At 39.1% G+C, this 22,273-nt stretch overlaps 2 protein-coding genes across 2 annotated transcripts; one reads left to right on the forward strand and one right to left on the reverse strand.

Moving 5' to 3' along the window:
• The first annotated feature begins 651 nt into the window (after window positions 1–651).
• LOC117956292 (transmembrane protein 268) lies at window positions 652–7,984 on the forward strand. The gene is made up of 9 exons (XM_034891278.1): window positions 652–899; window positions 3,168–3,303; window positions 4,451–4,545; window positions 4,649–4,756; window positions 5,242–5,394; window positions 5,952–6,062; window positions 6,559–6,648; window positions 6,902–7,123; window positions 7,492–7,984. Exons 1-9 carry the CDS (start codon window positions 894–896, stop codon window positions 7,657–7,659), a joined length of 1,089 nt encoding a protein of 362 aa, XP_034747169.1. The 5' UTR covers window positions 652–893; the 3' UTR covers window positions 7,660–7,984.
• A 1,869-nt stretch (window positions 7,985–9,853) lies between these two features.
• On the reverse strand, window positions 9,854–22,169 carry prrt1 (proline-rich transmembrane protein 1). The gene is made up of 4 exons (XM_034891289.1): window positions 21,735–22,169; window positions 18,108–18,445; window positions 14,227–14,418; window positions 9,854–13,082 (listed from the first exon to the last, which is right to left on the reverse strand). The coding sequence occupies exons 1-4, from the start codon at window positions 21,751–21,753 to the stop codon at window positions 12,906–12,908; spliced, it is 726 nt and encodes a 241-aa protein (XP_034747180.1). The 5' UTR covers window positions 21,754–22,169; the 3' UTR covers window positions 9,854–12,905.
• Between the last annotated feature and the right edge of the window lie 104 nt (window positions 22,170–22,273).

Here is a 22,273-nt window from a genome sequence, read left to right on the forward strand (position 1 = left end):
AACCACTTACAGTATGTAATGTCTATCACATTTCTCTTAGCTAAGTTGGAAGATCAGTTGCGGCGTTTTGTGTTTACTTTTTGCAGTAGGCATGGATAACTGCTATCAGATTTAAAAATAGATAATGTGTTATTAATTTCAATTGATTTATGCATTTAATTTTAATGTTCTTTTATCACCTTGATAAAACACTTACACATTTTATCCAGACAGGGGCAGAATTTTTCTGAAAACAACACCCCAGCCACTCAGTGTTGCAGTTTAAAGTCCTGTGGACAGTAAACAGCACTACTGGGCCGTTATCAGGAGTTTAACCATGCAGTGAGTCACTTTAGTTGTAAAATAACACCATGGTTGAAGTTACACTTCAAATCAATTTGCATAAGTTTTTATTTTTTGCAGGAATTTACCAAAAGATTAGATAGATAGATTAATATATTGTAATTGTAGACATCTATCCAATGTCTTCATAATTGCAGTATAGGAAACATGTATGAATTTTTATCCCTTGGTATCTATGACCTCTGTTAGTCCATCACATGATGCCAAACTGAAAACTAAATGGAAACTCTTTTAATTACCCTCTACATATAAAAAGGTTCACCCTCCTCCTACTGTGTTGAGCTGCGAAATACAAACCACATTCCTGTAGTCATGAGGCCGAGCTGATCTGAGTCACACGTTAAGAGAGAGAGACAGAGAGAGAGACGGAAGTCAGAAAGAAACTCTGCTGAGACACAGCTGAGTGTCAAAGTAACATGCGCCACAATCTCTTTGCGCAGACAATAGACTAATAGGTTCAGAATATTGTTGCTTTCAAGGGATCTAATAAATATCTGGCCAACAAGGGAATATTATCACAGTTTTGCTGACATGATGGTCTCATATCTAAAATGCAGGTAAGATATGTTTGATCATGTGAAATATGGACATTCTAGTTTTGTTCTAGTTTGGAGTTCAGAGGTGAGCTAGCCTAGGCTACTCAAACTAAATATGTTGGGTAGCCACAGAAAACACAAACCTTTTAAATGAACATTTGTACACAAAGAAATGGCCCTTTTCCATAACCTTTCATCCATTAAGAAGGTTTACTTACATACATATTTAAAGTTTTTGGAGATTACTTATTGTAAGTATGACAGCTCAATTACGCGAATGTCAGTTTAATTAAGGAAAAAAAGATATCAGGAATTATGTTTCTGCATGAATTGCTCCTTAAATAGACACAAATACAAAGTTATGAGGTCCAGCAGTATGTAACACAACACATATGTGCGTGAAAACCAACAAAATGCAATTTTAAGATGTGAGATTGTGAGTTGAGTTTTTACTGAAAAGCTTAAGACATCTGGGCTGTTTCCTAAATAGTGCTGCTTGGGATTGAACGCAGCCTTGTGCTTGCACATGTGTGAACAACAGTCTAGTATATGTTTACTTTTCCCTTTTTGAGCAGGTGCAGTGTAAGCAGGCAGTAATAAATTGGCCCAGAGTCTGTGTGACTTTATTTACATGCAAGGAAGTGAAAATGAGAGTGTAGATAAAGGCAGGGAGGCCAGTGTGTGAAGAGAGGACTGAAAAAGAGGTTAGACATCAGAACTGCAGCATTGAGTTTTCACACTTAAGTGCAAAAATGTGGCACAGGCATGCAGGCTAGAGTACAAGATGGAAAGAGATGCAGAGAGAGCTGGTTTAGTTTTACCAACAAAAGTGTGCTAAATGGATATCCAGTTCACAACTAAAGATACGTCTTATCCTCTATAAACAGTTTGAGCTATGTAACGATAAAACATGACATTCTGGACACTTTAAAGCAATACAGCTATCGGCAACTCTAATGACTCATAAAAATGCAAACTCACTTAAATACCAGATAAGAGCAGATAACACCATGGCAATGCCACTGCAGTAAAGGCCATCAGCCCTGAAAGCAGAAGTGATCTGGTTTCCTGCAGGTTTTGAGACGTTCTGCCTTTCTTTAAATAAATTGCAAACATATGTTTGTCAGATAAAGGCTGTGGTTAATCTAAAAGGCTTTTGAGAAAAAGATTACACTCATCAAGAAGGACCACTCCTTGTGTGACATGTTTAACCTATTAGTTAGGACAGTGTGGTTCCCAACCTGTCATCACATCTGATGTGCCTACACATCAGATGAGCTCAAGTTTCCTACCCATCTACCTTCTCCTTATGAATAAAGTATTTACTGGGTGTTATGTAACAATTTTTTATCTATACAAAAGAGAAAACAGTTCAAATAGTTTTTTTCATACAAAAGAACCATCAGTGTTTAGGCTGCTTTGCTCAAGTTCAACTCATAACATTTCCATCATGGAGTGACATTAAGCTGGAAGTTTTAAGCATTTATCCTTTACTTTCCACTAACTCTCTTAATTATCTGTCTGTTATTTTTGGCTAGTTAACTATTGCAACTGTTTATCTACTACTTTTAGCTTAGCTACTGTTTCAACTGTATATCCATTACTTTTAGCCAGCTATTTTGCAAGTTTAAACACTACTTTTAGCTAACGTTTTCAACAGTTCATCCGTTCCTATTAGCTGACTATTTCAACTGTTTATCCTCTGCTGTTAGCTAACTTAATCAACTGTTTATCCAATACCTTTAGCCAATGCTAACTCTTCAACTGCTTATCCATTACCTTTAGCTAATGCTAACTCTTCTACTGGGCGGGGAGGATTTCATAGAAATTAGGAAACATAGGGCTGAGGGACCACTAGGCCTAATTTGGGGGTCAATCCTTGAGGGAACAGGGCTCACTAAGTTTCTCCAAATTCTTATGCAACAGAATTGCTCCTGAATTACCATTACCTTCCTTCTGTATCAGTCCCAATCACATCAACACTGATTTCCTGTTATTTTAGATTGCTTGCACCTGTAGGCCTTCAACCATGATCTCTGTCGCAGTCCTTTCTTTTGTGAGTTTATGTAATTGCTAAGGTTGCTTGTCTGCTGTCACATGAAACCACTGGATCCTCTTTTGTTCTGACTTGAAATAAAAGATTCAAGGATGTTTGTTTCAGGGACTTTTTTCATTTCATTTCTGTTTTTCAGAAAAACAGGAAATCGTTAAATGTCCTTTCATAATTCTGTTCTTAATAAAACAGCAGCTTTTTCCTCTTATTAATGTTTTTGACTGCTTTTCATTTAGGACGTGGTTACCTCTGAGATGATGGAGGACAAGAACAGAGTTTGTCATGTGATGGAGGAGAGTGAAATAGATGTGCAGATAAGACAAACCAAAGCTCAGCCACAGCAGGCCAGCAACAGACCCACTTGGTCAAATGGTAATCAGCTGCCTGTTCATATGTTTTTATTCTGTGAATTGTACAGCAAAAAAACTCTTGTATATAAAGGTACTGATAGCTACATGGGGTTTCATTTGTGTAAAGAATGGTGTTGTTGTATGCTGTTTTTGTATTTAATAGCATACATTTTATAGTACAGTAGTAGTACTCTTGTTTTAATGTTGATGACCGCACTGTGTTACATTTTACTGGTGTTTGCCGTTTTACATGTCTGTTTTGTTTTGCAAAACATACACCAGTCCACAATTAACGTGGATGTTTTGCACAGATGGAATCTCATAATATCAATATCAGAATTGCAGGTAATAAACTGTTGTGACGCTTTTGACACATATTGTCAGTAGACAGCAGCAACAAGCTATAGCTGATATTTACGAAAAGGCCAACAAATCATAAAATGTATCTAATCTAGTTCAAATAGTCATAAACAGAGATTAGATTACTTATTCATTGCATCTTTCTGAGTTTCACTGTCACCTTGAATAAATCCTGAAAGTGACTATGTTAAGTATTAAATGTGCACCAGTCACACTAAAGTGTTTCAGCCCCGTTGCCTCATAAACCTTTGCCCCATAGTGCTTGTTTCAGATATTTTATAGTTCATGTCACTCAAGTATAAAAAGATGAGTTGTTTTATTTTGAATTACCTTGTGACCTGCCCCGCTGTGTGTACTGTACAAGTACTTCAACACCATTAGACAAGCATTATCACCGTGTAGTCACCATGACATCACACTCCCATGCCTCAGATGCTAGTAAAAAGACATGCAAAAGTGTAATTGAGAATTAATTTATGGACTCAACATATAGCCTAATAGACTTGTTGTACATGGAAACCTTGGGATTAAAGTAATGTTCTGTATAGGTTTGAATAATATTTGTCTGTATAGCATGAGTTTGTAGGGACTGGCCTACCTTAGGTCATTGAGATTTGTGGGATAATTTATATTTGACTGTATAGCCCATATGTTGATATGTGTGTTTTGTTTTTCTGTGTCCTTGAACATGTTCATACAAGTGTTTCAGTTCAGTTTATTATCACTCTTCTATTTTCAACATTTGTGTGATAATGATGATCCTGTCATGGCCCTCTCTCTCTCTCTCTCTCTCTCTCACTCACTTTCAGGTCAGTGTGTTGTGGCGATGCCAAGCTGTTCGATGCTAAACCCAAGCTTTGATCTGTCTCTGTGTCGTGCCAAACTCGAGAATGAGGGCTTTCAGGTCAGCACACGCACATACATGACCTACTGTGGCACCGGAAAATTCATGAATCTTTTCTTCAATCTGTGTTTAATCCAGATTGTTGAATTGTTTAATTTGTTAGATTCCAGTCAGAGACATGGAGGCTCCATTGAAGACAGCTTTGGACCTTCCCTCAGTCAGGAGATACATGGTTTTTAATTCAGCTCTCTTCCATTTTTTAATGGCACCGGTATGTCCTCCAGCTTTCTGAGAGGGAAACAGCCTAGTTTTGTCCAAAGGTTAAAACCTCCCTACCAGCACCCCTGAAGCTCATTTATTCTTGTTTGTTTGTTTATTCCATACACAAATAAAAAAGGAAACATTTTACGTAGAATTAAATGCTTAAACTATTTCTTGATGAACCGAGACAAACAAGATATGACGTATGTTAATCAGTGAGCTTAAGAGGTGCTGGTAGGCATGTTTGGGAATTTAGACAGAGCCAGGCTAGCTGTTTACTCTTGCTTTCAGTTTTAGCTAAGCTAACTGCCACCTGCTCCTATTAACTGTAATGGACAGCCGTGAGATTTACTTTCTTATCTTCTCATTTAACTTTCTGCAAGACGGCAAATAAGCCGATTTTCCAAAATGTTTTTTAAAAGCTTGATACCCCTGTCACTGAGAATATCCTAATTAATATTTCCTTAACATTAACCTCTCTTCTTGCTCCACCAGGTGCTGTATGTGGTGGTTTGGTGCGGCACGTTTTCCACCCTCCATCTCTTTATCACTGTCAGTGACTACTGGGTTCTCTGCCTCTCTGTCAGCCTGGTCTCCATCTTCCTCACCACTGCCATCATTTTCATTTTTAACTACACTAAGAAGGAGGTAACGAGGGGTCTGTTACCATAAAATTAGTTAACAGTACTATTACTCTCGCGTTGCCAGACCTTTCTACACAGCGATGCGGAGGAGGGTCTGGCTAGTTCACACAGCATTCTGGGATGGGAGAAAAACGGGCTCTGGTCTATTGGCATTTCTTTAAACCAATCACATTTGTCTTGGGCCGCCCTTAGTGCTGGACAGAGCGACGGTGCCGCTGCAAAATAGCCATCGGAAAGAACTTGTGTTGGCGCAACATGCGCATGTTCAAAAGTTGTTTTCGGTGAAAAGAAAACTCAGATTGGACAGATAGTCTAGCTAGCTGTCTCAGTTTACCTTGCAAAGATCTGAGGAGTAGTTAGCCACAGTCCTCATAAAAAGACCGGAGTTTGGGATTACTGGCGGCACCTGAACAATCCCGGAAATGAAACATTGTTGATTTGTGGACAACAGAAATACTGACACATTCATATCTAAAGAGGACTTCTTTAAACCTTTAAAATCCTTTAAATGAATTACAAACTTGATTCTAAAACATGTTTCACTATCTGTTTCTGTGTCAGATCAACATGAACTTAGATGTTCGGTTAATCCAGGTGAATGAGAGGATGGTGAAACACAAGCTGCTGGTGGGCGTGGCCGACTGGGTGCAGTCCTGCACTGGAAATATGAAGGTTGTTCTTGTAAAAATCAGCTGAAACTGTAAGACAGTCACGTCCCATAAGGGCCAGAAATGTGCAAACGTCTTCATACATGTGTCCATGTCTACTGTTGTGACTATTAGTTAGGCTGATACACAGCTGTTCTGTGGTTCTCCCGTTTCTTAGTTTCATATTTGAAACAACACAACAACATGCCAGGAAAAACAGCACAAAGATGTACTAACAAGATGATGAGGAGAATGAATGACATAGAGATTAATACAACAAGATGATTAGAAAGTAGTAATTTATTGAAATCCAACATGCCATCCTTTATGGCTGCATCATACATCAAAATAACTACATTTTTTGTGCTTTAGTTAATAGACATTTTCCTCAAAATTTGAGATGTGAGTGGTGATTTAGTGGTCTGGAACCAAGCTGGTAAACCAGTGATGAACCACAAATTAAGTATTTTTGCTTCTGCAGCCACTGATGCTGTTGTATTCTTCTCTCTGTCTCTCTGCAGCTGTACTTTGTATATTGGGACATGTCCCACTGTCTGAGGACACTGACTGAAACTTTAGAGGAGTGCAGCTTTGTGGTGAATGACACCCAGGTGAGTGAGTTGAGTACATCTGTCTCTCTGTTTGTTCTCCTGCTGCTTCATTGATTTTGCTTGTCATTCCATGTTAGTCCTCCCTCAAAATCAATAGAAACATAATTCTAGCTGCTGTTGAAAGGATTTTTATTTCTATATCTTTTCCTGGTAAACAGAAGTTCAGTCCTTTGAAGTATAGTAATACATTTCATAGCTTCCATTTTTACAGCGTGAAAGAATTTTAAAATGATAAATTTCACACTTTCACCAGACAAAGCTGAAGCGGAAAATGTCGCATCTCGTTCTTGTGACTGAGGACACGGCTGTTGTCCCTGAGGTCGAAGGTTCAGATGTGGAGCAGCAGGACTCAAATGAACAGAGGCCTCTGCTGAGACATGAGGACACCGGCTGCTGTACCTCATCCAGCCGACAGGAGGGCATCAAAGTCACCAATAACTACAGCCTCATCCCCGATGCATCGTTACCTGCTCAGGTACAGAGATATGATGCTGCAAAATCTATGCTCCCACACTGATGGAATTTATATGTATATAATCAGCGGCTTTGTTTTATTAAAATACATGCAATATACAATGTCTAAAAGAAATTGCAGTGCATGTAAACTAGATCAATTCATGTTTTTAAAGAGTTTTTGCTACAGTTTTTCAGTACAGGAGAATTTCGAATTTTTAATATTTTGAAAAAATCCCCCTGTTCCTCTTTGTGTGAGACCTCAATGTTGCTCTTTTGAAAATGTTTAACTGTAGTTTAAGTAGGCCTACCACCACCAATCTTACTTTTACTTTCTTCATTTTCATTGTGAAAACTACAATGAATTAGCAGTATTGTACTTTTTTGCAGGCTACAGCCTACCAGCTTCTGATGACCTACAGCGCAGCTTATGTGAAGCTGCTGGTGTCCAAGAGGCTGTCAGGACCGTCAGACCACCGCCTACACCCCCAGAGGAATCACTGCACGAGAGCCCCTCTTTGCATCTGCCAGTACATCAAAAAGAAGATCCTTCAATAACATAATAAGTGACATGCAGGAGCACTTACATTGCTGAAAACATGGATTACATTGTTTAGATCAAACGAAGGACTTTTTCAGAGCTTCACACTCTTAATTTCTCTGTTTTTAAGTCCCCAGTTTGCAGCCTCCTGTACCTCAGCTACTGTCTTTATGCCCCCCCACACCCCCCCGTTTGGCACCAACAATTTCTGCCCTATGCAAAACGCTGTCTATCCAGCTGCTGTAAACCAGCATCTGCACTTGTGCACACATGACAATTCCAGCCTTAGCCCCGCTGTTTTATTTACTTGCACAAATAGAGATATAGATTCTTGTGATTTGATTTGTAGTAGATTCTACAGCATTTTTTCTTGTGGTTGAACTGAAGTCAGTGATGGATAGTAACCAGAAAGTAACCACAGAGTACATATTCAGACGTTCTATACTTTTCAAGGTACTTTACTTAAGTATTTCTATTTTAATTTAAAAATTGTACTTTTACTCCACTGCATTTACCTGTGTCACAAGTTACTTTTCAAATTAAGTTTTTACATGAAAAACCAACAACAGCCATTGTATAACTAGTGGTCTCCAGTATTTTTCAGTGTCCAGTTTTAGTTTTTTACATTGTTGTTTTGGTACTTTTACTTAAGTAATACATCTTTCAGCACTGCTTGGGGGACAGACAATTGATATGTAGACAAAGAAAATACAAGTATGAAGGGAAGGAAAGATCCCCACCCTGTTAAATCCCTTTTATGCAGCTGCATAATGATGCTTAACATGAATCATTGGATTTAGTTTCCTGGATGTATTATCTCAAATGTCAGCAACAGAAGCAGAACCAGAGTGTGTGTTTTTTTTGTTCTCTACCCTTTGGTTTTATGTGTGTAGGCGGATTATATATCTATGCATATTTGTGTGAAGGATACTGGGTTTCTCATCAGTGATTACCCATAAGTCCTGGTGCTGTGATTGAGATGACAGCCCAGCGAGAGAGCCGCAGGATGGCACAAACACACAGCGAGACAGCCAGTGTTGCTGACCTGGGGCAAGCTGGGATTGTGTGATGGAAGAGAGAGGCCTGCAGCATGAGGCCAAGTTAAACGATCTTAGAGACGCTGGCTGTCCTCGGGAGGCTAAATGGCCATCTGTGATCTTTCACACACAGGCTGGCTTAGCTCCCACCTTTAGTTTCTCCCTCAAACCTCTTTTCCATTGGATGGATTGTTTGGGCCCATACGTCACCTTTTCACAGATATGATTTATAATTTATAAAAAAAAAAGTCATTGCAGGTAAAAAGGAATTTAAATCGTAATCATGATGAAACAGCAGCAAAAATATGGGAAGACGGAATAATAAAAGATGTGAAGACATAAGACATGGAACAGACATGCTAAGTTATTATGGTCTTATTGAAAATGTTGAATTGTCCCCATGGATGTATTAGGCAAGTTCTTATGATACACCTGTACGTTGTTGCATTCTCACACAAGCACGTAATACAAGGTACAGCTGAGGCTGCAGTGATGCCATTACTTTTACAGGTATTTGGTCATGAACCTTGATAGTGGACCTTGATACTTTTACTGTGCACATGTTTCATCATCTGTAGTCATTGCTCTTTTCTTTGTTTGTTCAGCCATAGTAACCTAAGGGGAACATAAGTTTGTGTACAAAATTTCATGGCAATCCATCCGATATTTGTTTGGACGTTTCACTCAAAACCACAAATGTCAACCTAATGGTCGCACTAGGGGAGAAATCAGGTGGTCACCGTAAGTCATTAGAATTTATCCTCTGGGGACCATGGATATCTGTACTAAATGCAATGGCAATCCATCCAGTAGTTGTTGAAATACATCAATCCAGACCAAAGTGGTGGACTGACTAAAGGGAAGTGCTGCCTGGAAGGGAAGAAAAAATAATTTTACGTAGAACAGATGATGCACAAAAAACAACTGCCACCATAATGTACGAAAATGAGCAGCTGTAACACACAATGTGATTAAACAGAGGAGAGTGAGAGATACTGTAGTTCATGTTCTGACAGAGAGAGGAAATATAGATGGAGAGGGAGAAAACCAGGGCAACTATAAATAGCACCTTAGTGATGAGGGGAGAGAGGAAAGGCCACAGAGACACTGAGAGGATGGAGAGACATCAAGAGGGGAAAAACAGCCGCAGAAAGAGACCCTGCCTTCACCAACGTGTCGTTCACAACCCAAAAATGATTATTTTATTCATTATTCAAACAACCAACCATGTGCAACACAGTCATGAACATACTGTAATTATAATAGTAAACCCCAAGATAACCACATGTACACAGGTAATTTTTGGCTCTTAGAAACAAGCAACCCATTGCATTTACAAGCTCAAAAACAAAACAAAAATGAAAATGAAGAACCCATCTACCAGCTGGGTAGTAAACAGCTTTGTTGCTGAACACAGAAGATTCCCATCAGAAAGCATACAGGGAGACGAAGCCTAGCGCTGTATAAACTAGATATGCTAGGAGTAACTCTATTCAGTAGACACACTCGCTGCCAGAGCCCTCTGTACAATAATAATGCTAAACAATACTGTGTTTCATTTACTCTTTTAACACGGAAATATCACTGAGTCGTTTAAGGCCAGAACATGTATTTGTCAAAAAGCTAAAAGTGAAATTTAAAGTAAAATGTTTTCATTTTTACTCATACTCACTAATTAACAGGCGGGAAGTAGGCTTATCTACGCTTTCTACTGCAGAGAGTTACATGACAAGATCGATACCAATCGAATAAATACGAAACAACAGCAATAAGCTAGTTGTCTTAGCATAGCAACAGGGGGAAACAGCTAGCCTGGTTTCATCCAAAAGTAATAAAAAATCCACTTACTGGCCAATTTACATAATGTCTCTCTCTCTTTTTTCTTATACAAACAAAGAATAAAGTGTGCGGATGACAATTTAGAGGTGACAGAGCAAGGCTAGCTGTTTCCCTGTTTCCAGTCTTTATGCTAAGCTAAGCTCATCGTGTCACACGATGAGTGGCCTGAGTGTCACATTTAGTGTACAGACATGTTTGGATTGATTGTACTAAATATAATTGTTTGTAATGAATATAATTACATGTTTAGCAGAAGAACTCATCACTGGGTAAAACTGAAGTATTGTTTTTGTTTTTTAATAATAAACATTAAGGCAGTTATTCTATTCCTGCTCTGAGCATACGGTACGTGATTGATCAAGAAAAAGTTACTGGCTGAAAATAGGAGAAAGTCACTTTTTTTAAAAGTTAGCTTTTAAAAGCATTATTAAATGTAGTTTTTAGAAGTTTGATAAATACGTGCACAGATGTATTTAATGTTATGAGTGATAATCAAATACAATGCAGTTGCCAATAATAATATTAATAATAATAATAATACCAATAATAATATATAAACTACATAATAAACTGTATTTATACTGTCTCTATTTGCGTTCATTGTCAACAAACATCATTTTTAATATCTCTGAACATTTCTCTTAAAAATAGCATCATCACAAAGACCAACAGGGAAAAAAGGGAAAGCAGAAGGGAAATATTAATTGGTCCAATAACTCACGTTGACATGAGAATGAGGAACAAAGAGAAGAAAGATACCAGAGGAAACATTTCATAAAGCTGAAAGTGCTACAATACAGTATAGGCATGAATATTTTCTCTCTGTCCTTTTGGAAACATTCATTTTCAGTTCCTCCTATTACTCCAGAAACCTCATATAGTAGTTCATACAGTAACGTTACGACTATGTTGGCTCTTATAAAGAACAGCACCCCTGCTGCTACATTTTGGAGACCATACTCATAGGAAATGAACCCTGACTCAATGTGTTACAGTGAAACAACGTCAAAGGAGCACACATCTAGCCTTGATATTTAAGACAAATGGAAACAAACTGTGGATGACATGCAGGGTTATGTTGCCTTAGAAGTACAATTTCGTACTAAAGTTTCACACACAGAGTCTCAGAGTAAAATAGCTAAGAGATGTGCAACACAAAAAAGGCTAAAAATACTTACTTAATACTATGCGAAAACAATATTTGCAAAGATTCAAAGACTTTCATTTAAATTGTCTCCTTTTCTTGTTCTGACAGTAGCTTGTTTGAAAGTTACTGTACCACACTCTTGTAGACATTTTAGGAAATATTCCCACCAACAGCTGGGACACAAGCAATTATTGCACTCTAGCCCCATTAGCTTAAATTTATATTTATCATGCACTATAAGAACTCTGATTGTAAGCAGCTACATCATATCATCTGATTACTACAAAGCGCAACATCATAGGTAATCAAATTTGAAGCCAATTTCCAAGTGTCAGATAAAGCTGCAAAAAACTAGTGATATACTGTAAATTAAAGAAACACAAAGTCGATGCATGGGTAGATATTGAATGAATAAATACATAACAGATTTCAAATAAATCAACAAACATATAATTCATAATTTATGTATCATCTCATCCAGCTAAAATGTCCATGTAATATACCAATAACCAATCTCAAATAAATACTCAGTGTTTGGTTATTAGACAGGTGAGTCTCTATTTGGTGTGGTAAATGTGTATGGCTCACCCCAACAATTTCATTCTGTTTGACAGTCTCTTTCAGCAATAACAATACTCTTTAAATCAAAACCATTTCAACATGGCACTGTGTTTTTAAAGAAGAAAACACATGCATACTTGTAGTTGTAGTTGTACTTGTAGTTAAGACTAAAATGTGCATTCAACCATCCAAAAAATAAATCTGCGTGGGCACATTTAGTAGATTTAGTTTTGGGAATATTTAAATCTGAAACACACAGTGACCTATCCTCTCATCTAACTACATCATCAGTATGAATTAATCAGCGTCGAATGAAATGTTAATACAAGGAGCTTTGTTTCCCTTTCTGCAGCTCATATTTGGGTGTAAATATTGTGGTTGCCGTGCAAACAGCAAAACTGGGCCTCATTTTACAGCTGCTTGTATTTGGCGTTTGAACATCAGCTGTGATTGGTTGTTTTTGGTTGTTGGCGTGTGTTTGATGGCAGCAGGTTAGGTCAGAGCTCAGTGTGTGTGTGTGTGTGTGTGTGTGTGTGTGTGCGTGTGTATGTAGCTGTACACAGAGAGCCAGCAATGCAACAGCAGTTTGTGTGCATTCTCAGTGCACCTCCAAATGATTGAGAGTAGTTAGCTAGCTAATAAATGCCATGATTTCCCATCTGTCTGACGCTGCGTGGAGTTACGGCTCCCAGTCGTCATCGTGGTGCTGCGATGCAATGATGACAACCACGGTGAGGATGGTGCACAGCACAATGGAGGCGATGCCAACAGCCAGGCTGATGAAGGAGAAGTTGCGTGCCTCGCGGGAGGCTATTTCCGCCGTCACCATATCTCCTCTGGATATTGCTGTGCGCACCTAAGTGGTGCAGGAGGGAGGGGATGGGAGTGTGGGAGAAAAGAGAAATTAGAAAATGTTATGTAACAGGAAGATGCATGAGTGGGTGTAGGAGGAAGTCTAAAACACCATGAATGGATCGATTTCACTGCAGCACAGCCTGAATATGCAGAAAGAGGCCACTCCACACAACATTAACACACCATAACAACATATACAGCTCAGACCGGTTGGTCCATGCCTTGTCAGCTCAACTTAACTCAAAGCCAGCTGAGCAGGCCCAGAGGAAAAAATCCATTCAATACCGTTGTGCCGACAATGGTGCAGTTACGTAATGTGGTCTGTTGTGTGCATGTTGGTCAGCACATTCTGCCATTACAGAGGCAAACAACAGGCAGTGTGAGGTATGAGAGCCACGAGAATGAGGCTTTACTTTTCTCACATCACGCTCAACTTAACTTAACCAATATACCAAGCTGTGCCTTTTAATGCAGAGGTGGTATAGTTATCATTGCTGAAAGTATGCACTTTAGGTGTAATAGTGCTGCACTGACCCAAGATATATTCTCTTTAAATGTGTAATATAAATCGTGCGATGGCAGTTTCCTTCTGCTGCTGACTATTTTTCCTTATTCTGCATAATTTACAAAAAATCTGAGAAGCCACATATAAGGTAATTTTGACACAACATGTACATTCTGTTTGAAAAATCACCTGTATTAACACAATTATGTGTACGATTAAAAAAATAAAAAACTTTTGCAGCAGAGGAAAAGTCAAGGGATCACCAAAGTCATTAGGATTCAGACTCTGGAAGCCATGACTGTGTTGTACAAAATTACATGGTAATCTATCAAATAGTTTTTGAGATAATTCAGTCTGGTCCAAAGTGGTGGACCGAATGACATGACCATCCCTAGAGTCATGGCGCTAGCAAGGATACAAACATGATATTTTCCAAAAACATATAAATATAAAAATAAGTGTGATTTCTAGTATCTTACTTTTCTGCAAAAGTGTCTTTCTAAAAGACAGTACACCTTTAAAAATAAAATTAAGGGCTAAATGACTCTAGAATCCATTCACACAACAGTCTCCCCGGTAAAGCTGACATTATGTTAATAAAACTCAAAGATCAAAAGATGAGTGATGAAGTGGCATTAACCTGCACTGCTTTGATAATCGCAATGATGCCTGTTGGCCAGAAGCAGCAGACGGTGGTGAGCACGGCGATGGGCAGGTAGTCGTGTGGTGGTCGACGGTCCATTAGGGTGATGCTGGGTGGCATTTGCATGGGATAATTCTGGCCCGGTAGAATCCCTGGGTGGCCTCCTCCGGCTGGCATGTAGGGTTGACCCTTAACAGAGAAAGAGAAGAAGACAGAGAGTAAGTACAAGTGCTATTTAAAAACATAAGAGCTGTTGTAGAGCAGCTTACAAAGCACTTTCCACTCCAAAGACATAGGAACAAGGTGACACTCAAAGAGGAGGACAGCTGCATGAGCACAGTCTCTTTTGTATTGTATGTATTAAAGTGTTGTGCATGTTGTAGCTTTATCAGAAATGTCAAAAAATGTATGATTACTTTGTGAGATTACAACTAGCCTGCAAGATGGATCAGTGGGTTCGCTCTTGATTACATTTTCCCCACCCTCCTGTGGTCCCATACACAAGAATGTATGCACACCTAGATCAACTTTACTGCCAGGGATTTTGAATATTTTATTTTAAAATAGAATGGTGAGGTGGAAATCTTGTTTTCAATTCAGTGCTCTTGGTGGTGAGACTTATGGTAGCACAAAAGCACTTTCAGTTTTTTGATGACTTAATCACATTTTGGGGCCTAATTACACCACATTCAGTTTACTTCAGGGGGTTGGTGTGGATGGTTTTATCTATTGTGTAAACACTTTTGTTTTTTTCATGAGCTAAACTTAAAGATCTAGGACTTCATCTATGTACACAATAGGTGTATTTCTCTCAAATACTGTTCACATATCTGGCTCAAATCTGTGTAAGTGAGCACTTGTCCTTTGCCGAGAAAATCCCTCCACCTCACAGGTGTGCCATATCAAGATGCTGATTAGACAGCATGATTATTGCAGAGGTGTGCCTTAGAGTGGCCACGATAAAAGGCCACTCTAAAATGTGACCACCATTTGCATCACACAGTGCAACATCTTCTTCGCATTGAGTTGATCAGGTTGTTGATTGTGGCCTGTGGAATGTTGGACCACTCCTCTTCAATGGCTGTGCAAAGTTGCTGGATACTGACAGGACCTGGAACACGTTGTTGTATACGGCGATCAGAGCATCCCAAACATGCTCAACAGGTGACATGTCCGGTGGGTTTGCTGGGCATGCAGGAACTGGTATGTTTTCAGCTCCCAGGAATTGTGTACAGATCCTTGCAACATGGGGCCGGGCATTCTACTGCTGCAACATGAGGTGATGGTCATGGATGAATGGCACAACAATGGGCCTCAGAATCTCATCACAGTATATCTGTACATTCCAAATGCCATCAATAAAATGCACCTGTGTAGGTTGTCCATAACATATGCCTGCCTATACCATAACCCCACCGCCACCATTGGCCACTCGATCCACAAAGTTGAAGGTCACTCTAAAATGTGCAATTTTTTCACGCAGCACAGTGCTACAGATGTCGCAAGTTTAAAGGGAGCATGCATTTGGCATGCTGACTGCAGGAATGTCCACCAGAGCTGTGGCCCGTAAATAAGAGTTTCAGAGAATTTGGCCGTACATCCAACCGGCCTCACAACCGCAGACCATGTGTAACCACACCAGGCCAGGGCCTCCACATACAGCATCTTCACCTCCAAGATCGTCTGAGACCGGCCACCCGAACAGCTGCTGTAACAATCGGCTTGCATAACAGGGAAGCTCATCTGCATCGTCCTCTTCATACTGTCTAATCAGCATCTTGGCCTCGGCAAAGAAGTGCTCACTAACACAAATTTAGACAGTTTTCTCAACAATTTTTAAGAGAAATAGGCCTTTTGTGTACATAGAAAAAGTCTTACATCTTTGAGTTCAGCTCATGAAAAATGGGAGCAAAAACAAAAGTAGGCTACTGCATTTATAATTTTGGTCAGTGTATATAGCCAATAGTAGAGAGATGACAGAAAATGAGGGGGGGTTAGAGATGACATGCAACAAAGTAGGTGAATTGGGGATTTTGCAGTTTGTCTTATTTCACAAAAAAAAAAACACTTTTTTGTGTTTTTGGGGGATTTTCCTATGTTGTTAATCATCTCACGCAGGTAAGCAAATGTCATTTGTGTGATATTCTGTTGTTTTTAATCTCAGTGTCTTACATTTATCACTTTGAATTAACTGGTGTTTGAAATGTGTCATATAAATAAAGTTACTGTAGCCTTTTCTGTTACCTGTCAGAATTTCCAGCAGCACCTGAACAATCCCGGAAGTGGAACAAGGGGGATATAGACTACCTGTCAGTGAATATTCTACTGGAATTGTCTGGTTTGTCCTTTAAAATCAACATTGATCACATTAGCTGTAACAAACATTACGGAAAACCATTTTGTAATACAATTAAATTAAGTTAAATATACCACAAGTTGCTTTAAACCTTGTGTTGTCTTCCCTCTTCCATACAACTTCTTGTCCTTACGGGTTAACCCTCTTTAAGAAGCTGTTTTTTCCAAGGTTTCCTTTGCTTTTTTGAGGTTTCCGTTGTTGTTTTTCTGTGCATTTTTTTCCACTACCACCAACATCAAATTATTACCACTAATTTTACAATATATTATAATTCATGGTCAATAAATCACATTTACCGGTATATGAAATAATACTTAATATTTTGACTTTAAAAAAGCTGAAGTTATGAATTATTCTGACAAATAGTAACGATTGAGTGGATGATCACAGATTGTGAAAGTTTAGTCAGAATACTGGATAGAAACTATGTAATTGTTTTTTCAAATTCTATAACATTTTATAAAATACCTGAAATTCATTGAAAGTAGTGAACGGATCATTCATTTTACTTCTGAAGAGCATTTTATGGAACCATCCATGTTATTTCTGATGTAGTAACTTTGAAACCGAGTCAAATTTGACCCGAGGATAACAGGAGGGTTAAATTGTGAAACACATCAACATCATTGACAACATAATACAAAAAATTTATAGGTTAGACGACATGTAACAGAGTTTGACAATAAAACAAAGGGAGTTTTTCTGATAATGTATTAATAATTTTTGTTTCCCGGAAAGAAATACTGTATGTCATTTTGGATATTATAGGTAAAACTAGAGACAGTGTTTATTTGGTCAATTTAACTGGTAAAAATTGAGTTAATTTGTTATCTTAGGTTCGTGTGCAGGGCCACGCCTAAACCACACCTCTAATCACCAGACAAACCTACTTTTATCGTTCTGCGCAGCCAGGCTGGTGTCTCTGATTGCTTGACCCACCCTTCCTTTCCATCTCCTTCATTTATCTTCCCCCTCTTCCCTTCCTGTTCCACATCTCTCTCATGTCTCTTCTAGGTACTGTCTGAGGGTCTGTAAACTATTCGGGCAAAAACTTCTTCTGAAATGGAACCCCCACTCTGAGTTTCTTCCACCCAGTCATCACACATCCTCCCAGACCACCCATCAGATGACATCCGCATCAATTTATCTATATGCACATTCATAATGTTCAATATATCTTTTAGTAACAAATGGTTGTGGCGAGGTCCATGCTAGTGAATAGAGCTTTCTTTAAATGGAATTCCTTTGAAACTCAACACATATACAAACTGAAAACGAAAAACAACGGAGATAACAGAACACTGTACTTTCCAAATTAATAGTACCAAATTGCAAAGTTCCTAGTAAATTATTATGAAACTGTGGACTTATACATATAATACAGCAAAGTGTGTAGGATGAAAAACATGAGAACTATTAACTGCATATAAGGTGAAAAGAAATGTTTATACAATAGATCAGAGACTGATGTAGTTCAGACTTGGACAATCTTTTAAAAGCACTTTACACGTCTCGGACTCACCGATGCCATGGGGTAGACTGGTACGTAAGCTGTGCAGGGCTGCAGCTGAAGCGGGTAGCCTGGATGGATGTATCCTACAGGGGCATGAGGCATAGTGCCTCCGGGGGCCTGGGTCTGGACCGCGTAGCCCTGCGGGGCCCCCTGGGGACCCAGTGGGCCACAGTGGAACTGGGTTTCTTGAAGATATCCATCTGAGCCTGGAGGAGGAGGTGGAGGAGGGTAGTTGGGTTGGGTGCCCGGTGCTGGCTGCATGTTGGGATGATGAGGTACGTTTGGGTCTTGCAGGCCGGGGAGGTACGGAGGAGGCTGCATGGTCTGACGGCCAGAGTCATCGAGACCTGAGAAATGAAGAGGAAGAAAAACTAAGAACAAAGCAGGTAGGAATCACAAAAAGAAAAACCAGAGGGAGAGCAACTGAAGAAGCAGATTTGTTATTTAACTCAAGCCCTGTTACACATTTGTCTGCATGTTGAATGTAGGGAGAAACAATTACACAGACCTCAGCAAGACTTAAAACAGCCTTCACAAAGACAGAAAACCATTGTAGTCTGTGTGCTAATGATGACGGTGATTGACATTTTCACCTCCAGAAAAGAAAGGCCTGTTCGCTCTCCCTTCAAAACAATGTTTATTAGCAGTTAGAAATGTGGCACTTCTATGCGCCTGGCTAACTCACTTGGTAGAGTGCACCCAGATACAAAGGCTCAGTCCGCGACGCAGCAGCAGCAGATTCAACTCAGACCTCCGGCCCTTTGCTGCATGTCATTCCCTTCTCTCTCCCCTTTCATGTCTAAGCTGTCTTGTCATAATAAAGGCCTAAAAATGCCAACCAAAAAAAGAAAGAAATGTGGCATTTCTGAGATAGAGATTTTAATGTGTCTGAAGCATCCTTCTGCGTTTGAACATTTACATTTGATGTTCACACCTCCGCTCTATTTGTATTTGTATTTAAACGTTGGGTGATGGGGTGTCGTGTTTTCCAACCAGGGAAGTGGCCGAGGGTGCGGTAATCCAGTTTGACAGGGACATGAGGAGGGAGGAGGAAGTGAAGATGGAGATAGATTGAGGTGAGGATGGAGGAGTAAGGATTTGATGGGACAGAGGAAGGAGATGGCAGGATGCAGTTTGCAGACTAGAGCAGCTGAGTGATGAGTGATGACAACTTGTGCTCGGGGACTTGCTTTACATAAGAATCCCCGACTCCGTCACAACTAAGAAGCAGGACATGGACCAGAAACGGACAAGAGGGGAAAGAAGTGAACAAGAGGGAAGGGACACCTTTGCAATGTGCCATTAATTTAAGAGTGGGCTTGTGAGATGGATAGGTTGGCGACGTTTAAAAAAAGGCATGTAAACAGTTTTCAGATTGGATGTCTACACTACAAAATGGGGAAAGTACCTGAGCTTTGTAGAGAGAGAGTATGGTGAGCGCATGATGTTGTCATTTTTAAATATGTTTATTTGGTTTAAAGTATATTATCTAGTTTGCTATTTTGTTCTATGGTGTTGAATATTGTAGTTGTGTCCATGTCATCTTTTTTTCACTATTCATCCAACATATGTCAAAGTAGGATTAAAAAGGAGAAAGAAGCTAGGGATTGGTAGATTTTCATTTCAAAATAGGTAACACATGACATGTTCTTAACAATGGCTTTAAACAACACTTACAATACAGCAGGTGATGCAGCAGGTATTTCCCGAAAAAAAAGCACCAAATTCACAAATAAAAGCCAAGCTGTAGGTGTATGCTGCCAGGTGCTAGTGATGAAATAGATGGATAGCTATCATGCGTCATTAATCAAAGTAAAATGACAGATTTACACATTTTTAGAAGTAATTTAACATTTTCTTTTTCCCCTCACTTCTTAAGACTAATAGATTAATATAAAACAATACAATAGAATTGCTTTATTGTCATTGCACAGAATAGATAGATGAGATATACTACTTCTGGGTCTTGCACATTGTTGAGTTGTAGAGGCTCTGTACACGGGTAATAATGTTGGGAATAACTATGTATAAGGAATAAAAAATGACAGATGTATTGAATTATATTGAGCTATAATACCTTAAAAATTGGGCTAAGAGTCCCTAGTGAACCAACGCTAGCTATAACGTTGTTACACAGTAGTTGTTAAATACTTGAATAGCAACGTTTGAGTTGTTACAATTGGAACGTTAGATTTTAGCGGGCAAATTGAAAATATTTACTTTTTTAAAAACTAATAAAAAACTAGTTTGTTTGGTCAAAGCATACTCAACACTGTGCATACTGGGACCTAAAATGAATGTAGTAATGTTATTTTACACCTGTGTTTGACAGGTTAGGTCAATTTTATTCATACAGCCCAGATTTTCAGGGCCCACTGTGTCAACAGATTATTCTGAAGTGAAGAGTAGGAATTTAAACTAGTGCCCTAAATATTAACATTTACATATTAAGGAACAGGATTAGAGACATTTTGTTGATAGGTTAATGGATTATATGTTATAAAAAGGTTGTAGGCCTATTTAAAATATTTAAGATATACTTTCCTGGTGACAAAATAAGCCTACCTGTATTTAGCCTTTTAGGATAGTAAACAGAGTACTGCAGGTTTTCATCTGTTACTGCAGGTGTAATTTAACCCCAGGTTAGAGTGAAGCAGCGGGGGGAACCATGACAACTGAATGAATAATCTTTCAAATACATAACACTGAGCTGTACTGAATGTTATATTACCAAACCATTCCCACTCAGACATCTGCATGGTATCATATCCCTACATTATTGACATTGTGAGTAACATTATACCGTCGGTCTGCTGTTCTATTTATTTTTTCATCAGTGATGGATTATTGGCCACACAGGGTTGATTAACACACAATACAACAGTAAGGTTTCCAGTCTACAGTCTCCTGTACTGTAGCAGTTCAACTTTATGTGTTCCATTATGACCTTCCTTAGTTTATTCTTTACTGAAAAGCAGCTGTTTGAGCACCTTCATTGGCACTTTAAAAATGGACGCGAAAACTGGAAAGACAAGAAACAAATTGCTTTTTGTGTGAGTGAACATTATAGATTATTAATTAAGGCGGTTTAACACGCGCAAGTGAAGGTGTGCACGCGCAGAGAACACCCACACTGATGGCTGTAGTCAAGAAAGATGCACGTAGGCCTGTTATTAACCCCATACTAAAATTGTAAAGTGGCCTGTTACATTAATATTAAAAATCCTTTTTAATTTGAAGCAGTCAAATAAATAAAATAACCTGCTTGTGATACAAATACAATCACATAAGGTCTAAAAATGTCACTTTAAACTCTCTATTAAGGAACCCGTGGATACAATAAGAGGCCCTATGGTGCTTTTGCTCGCCAGTCTGCACCCACAGCGGTGCATCATCCTATAGAAACACCGCTGTGCAGATGAACAGCGGAGGGAGATGTTGACCAGAGGGGATGTGGGAAGATCTCGGCAGCCCGATATGTAGGCTATCCGCGGATGAAACAAAACGATGTCATTTTTTTCAATTACAAATTAACCAAATACTTACATCTTAAATAGGGTTAAGCAGAAGTGACTTAATTAGGCTGCCAATTAGGCTTTAAAATAAGCCACATTTTACACAATTAAAACCCCTCACCGTGTTTTTCCGACGACATGCCTTCCGATCTTCTGTCCTCCACTTGTGATTTTACTCCAAGCTGGTGGTGGGAAAATCCCTCCTTTCGTGCGCGATGATGCAGACTTTTAATCCAAACAACCCATCCTCAAGATGTCTTCATTTTAAAAACACCCACGCTTTTATTATAATAACTTCCAAGTGTTAGAGTAAACCCAATTCTCTTCCAGAGCTGAGTGCTCCTCCTCTCCTTTCTTTGTGCGGCTGATAAGGTTTCTTCACTAACCCGTCGCCTTACATTGAATTAATCAGACTCAAAGCTATCGTTGTCTTAAAGCGACAGCCCGGACTGCGAAACTGCACATGCACTGTGCTGGATCATCTCATCACAGCTCAACAAACAGCCACGGATTTCTTTCCTCGCGTGACATTTCACCACCTCAGTTGTTCCTCGCAGGCGTGTTACCCTCAGATGGGAGATTTTACCTCGAGGCTCGAGGTGTTTACAGGATGTCAGAAAAGCCAGAAGAATACAATCCTATCATTTTAATTTCTACAAT

Source organism: Etheostoma cragini, chromosome 14, assembly GCF_013103735.1.
Source record: "Etheostoma cragini isolate CJK2018 chromosome 14, CSU_Ecrag_1.0, whole genome shotgun sequence".
Lineage (NCBI taxonomy): Eukaryota > Metazoa > Chordata > Actinopteri > Perciformes > Percidae > Etheostoma > Etheostoma cragini.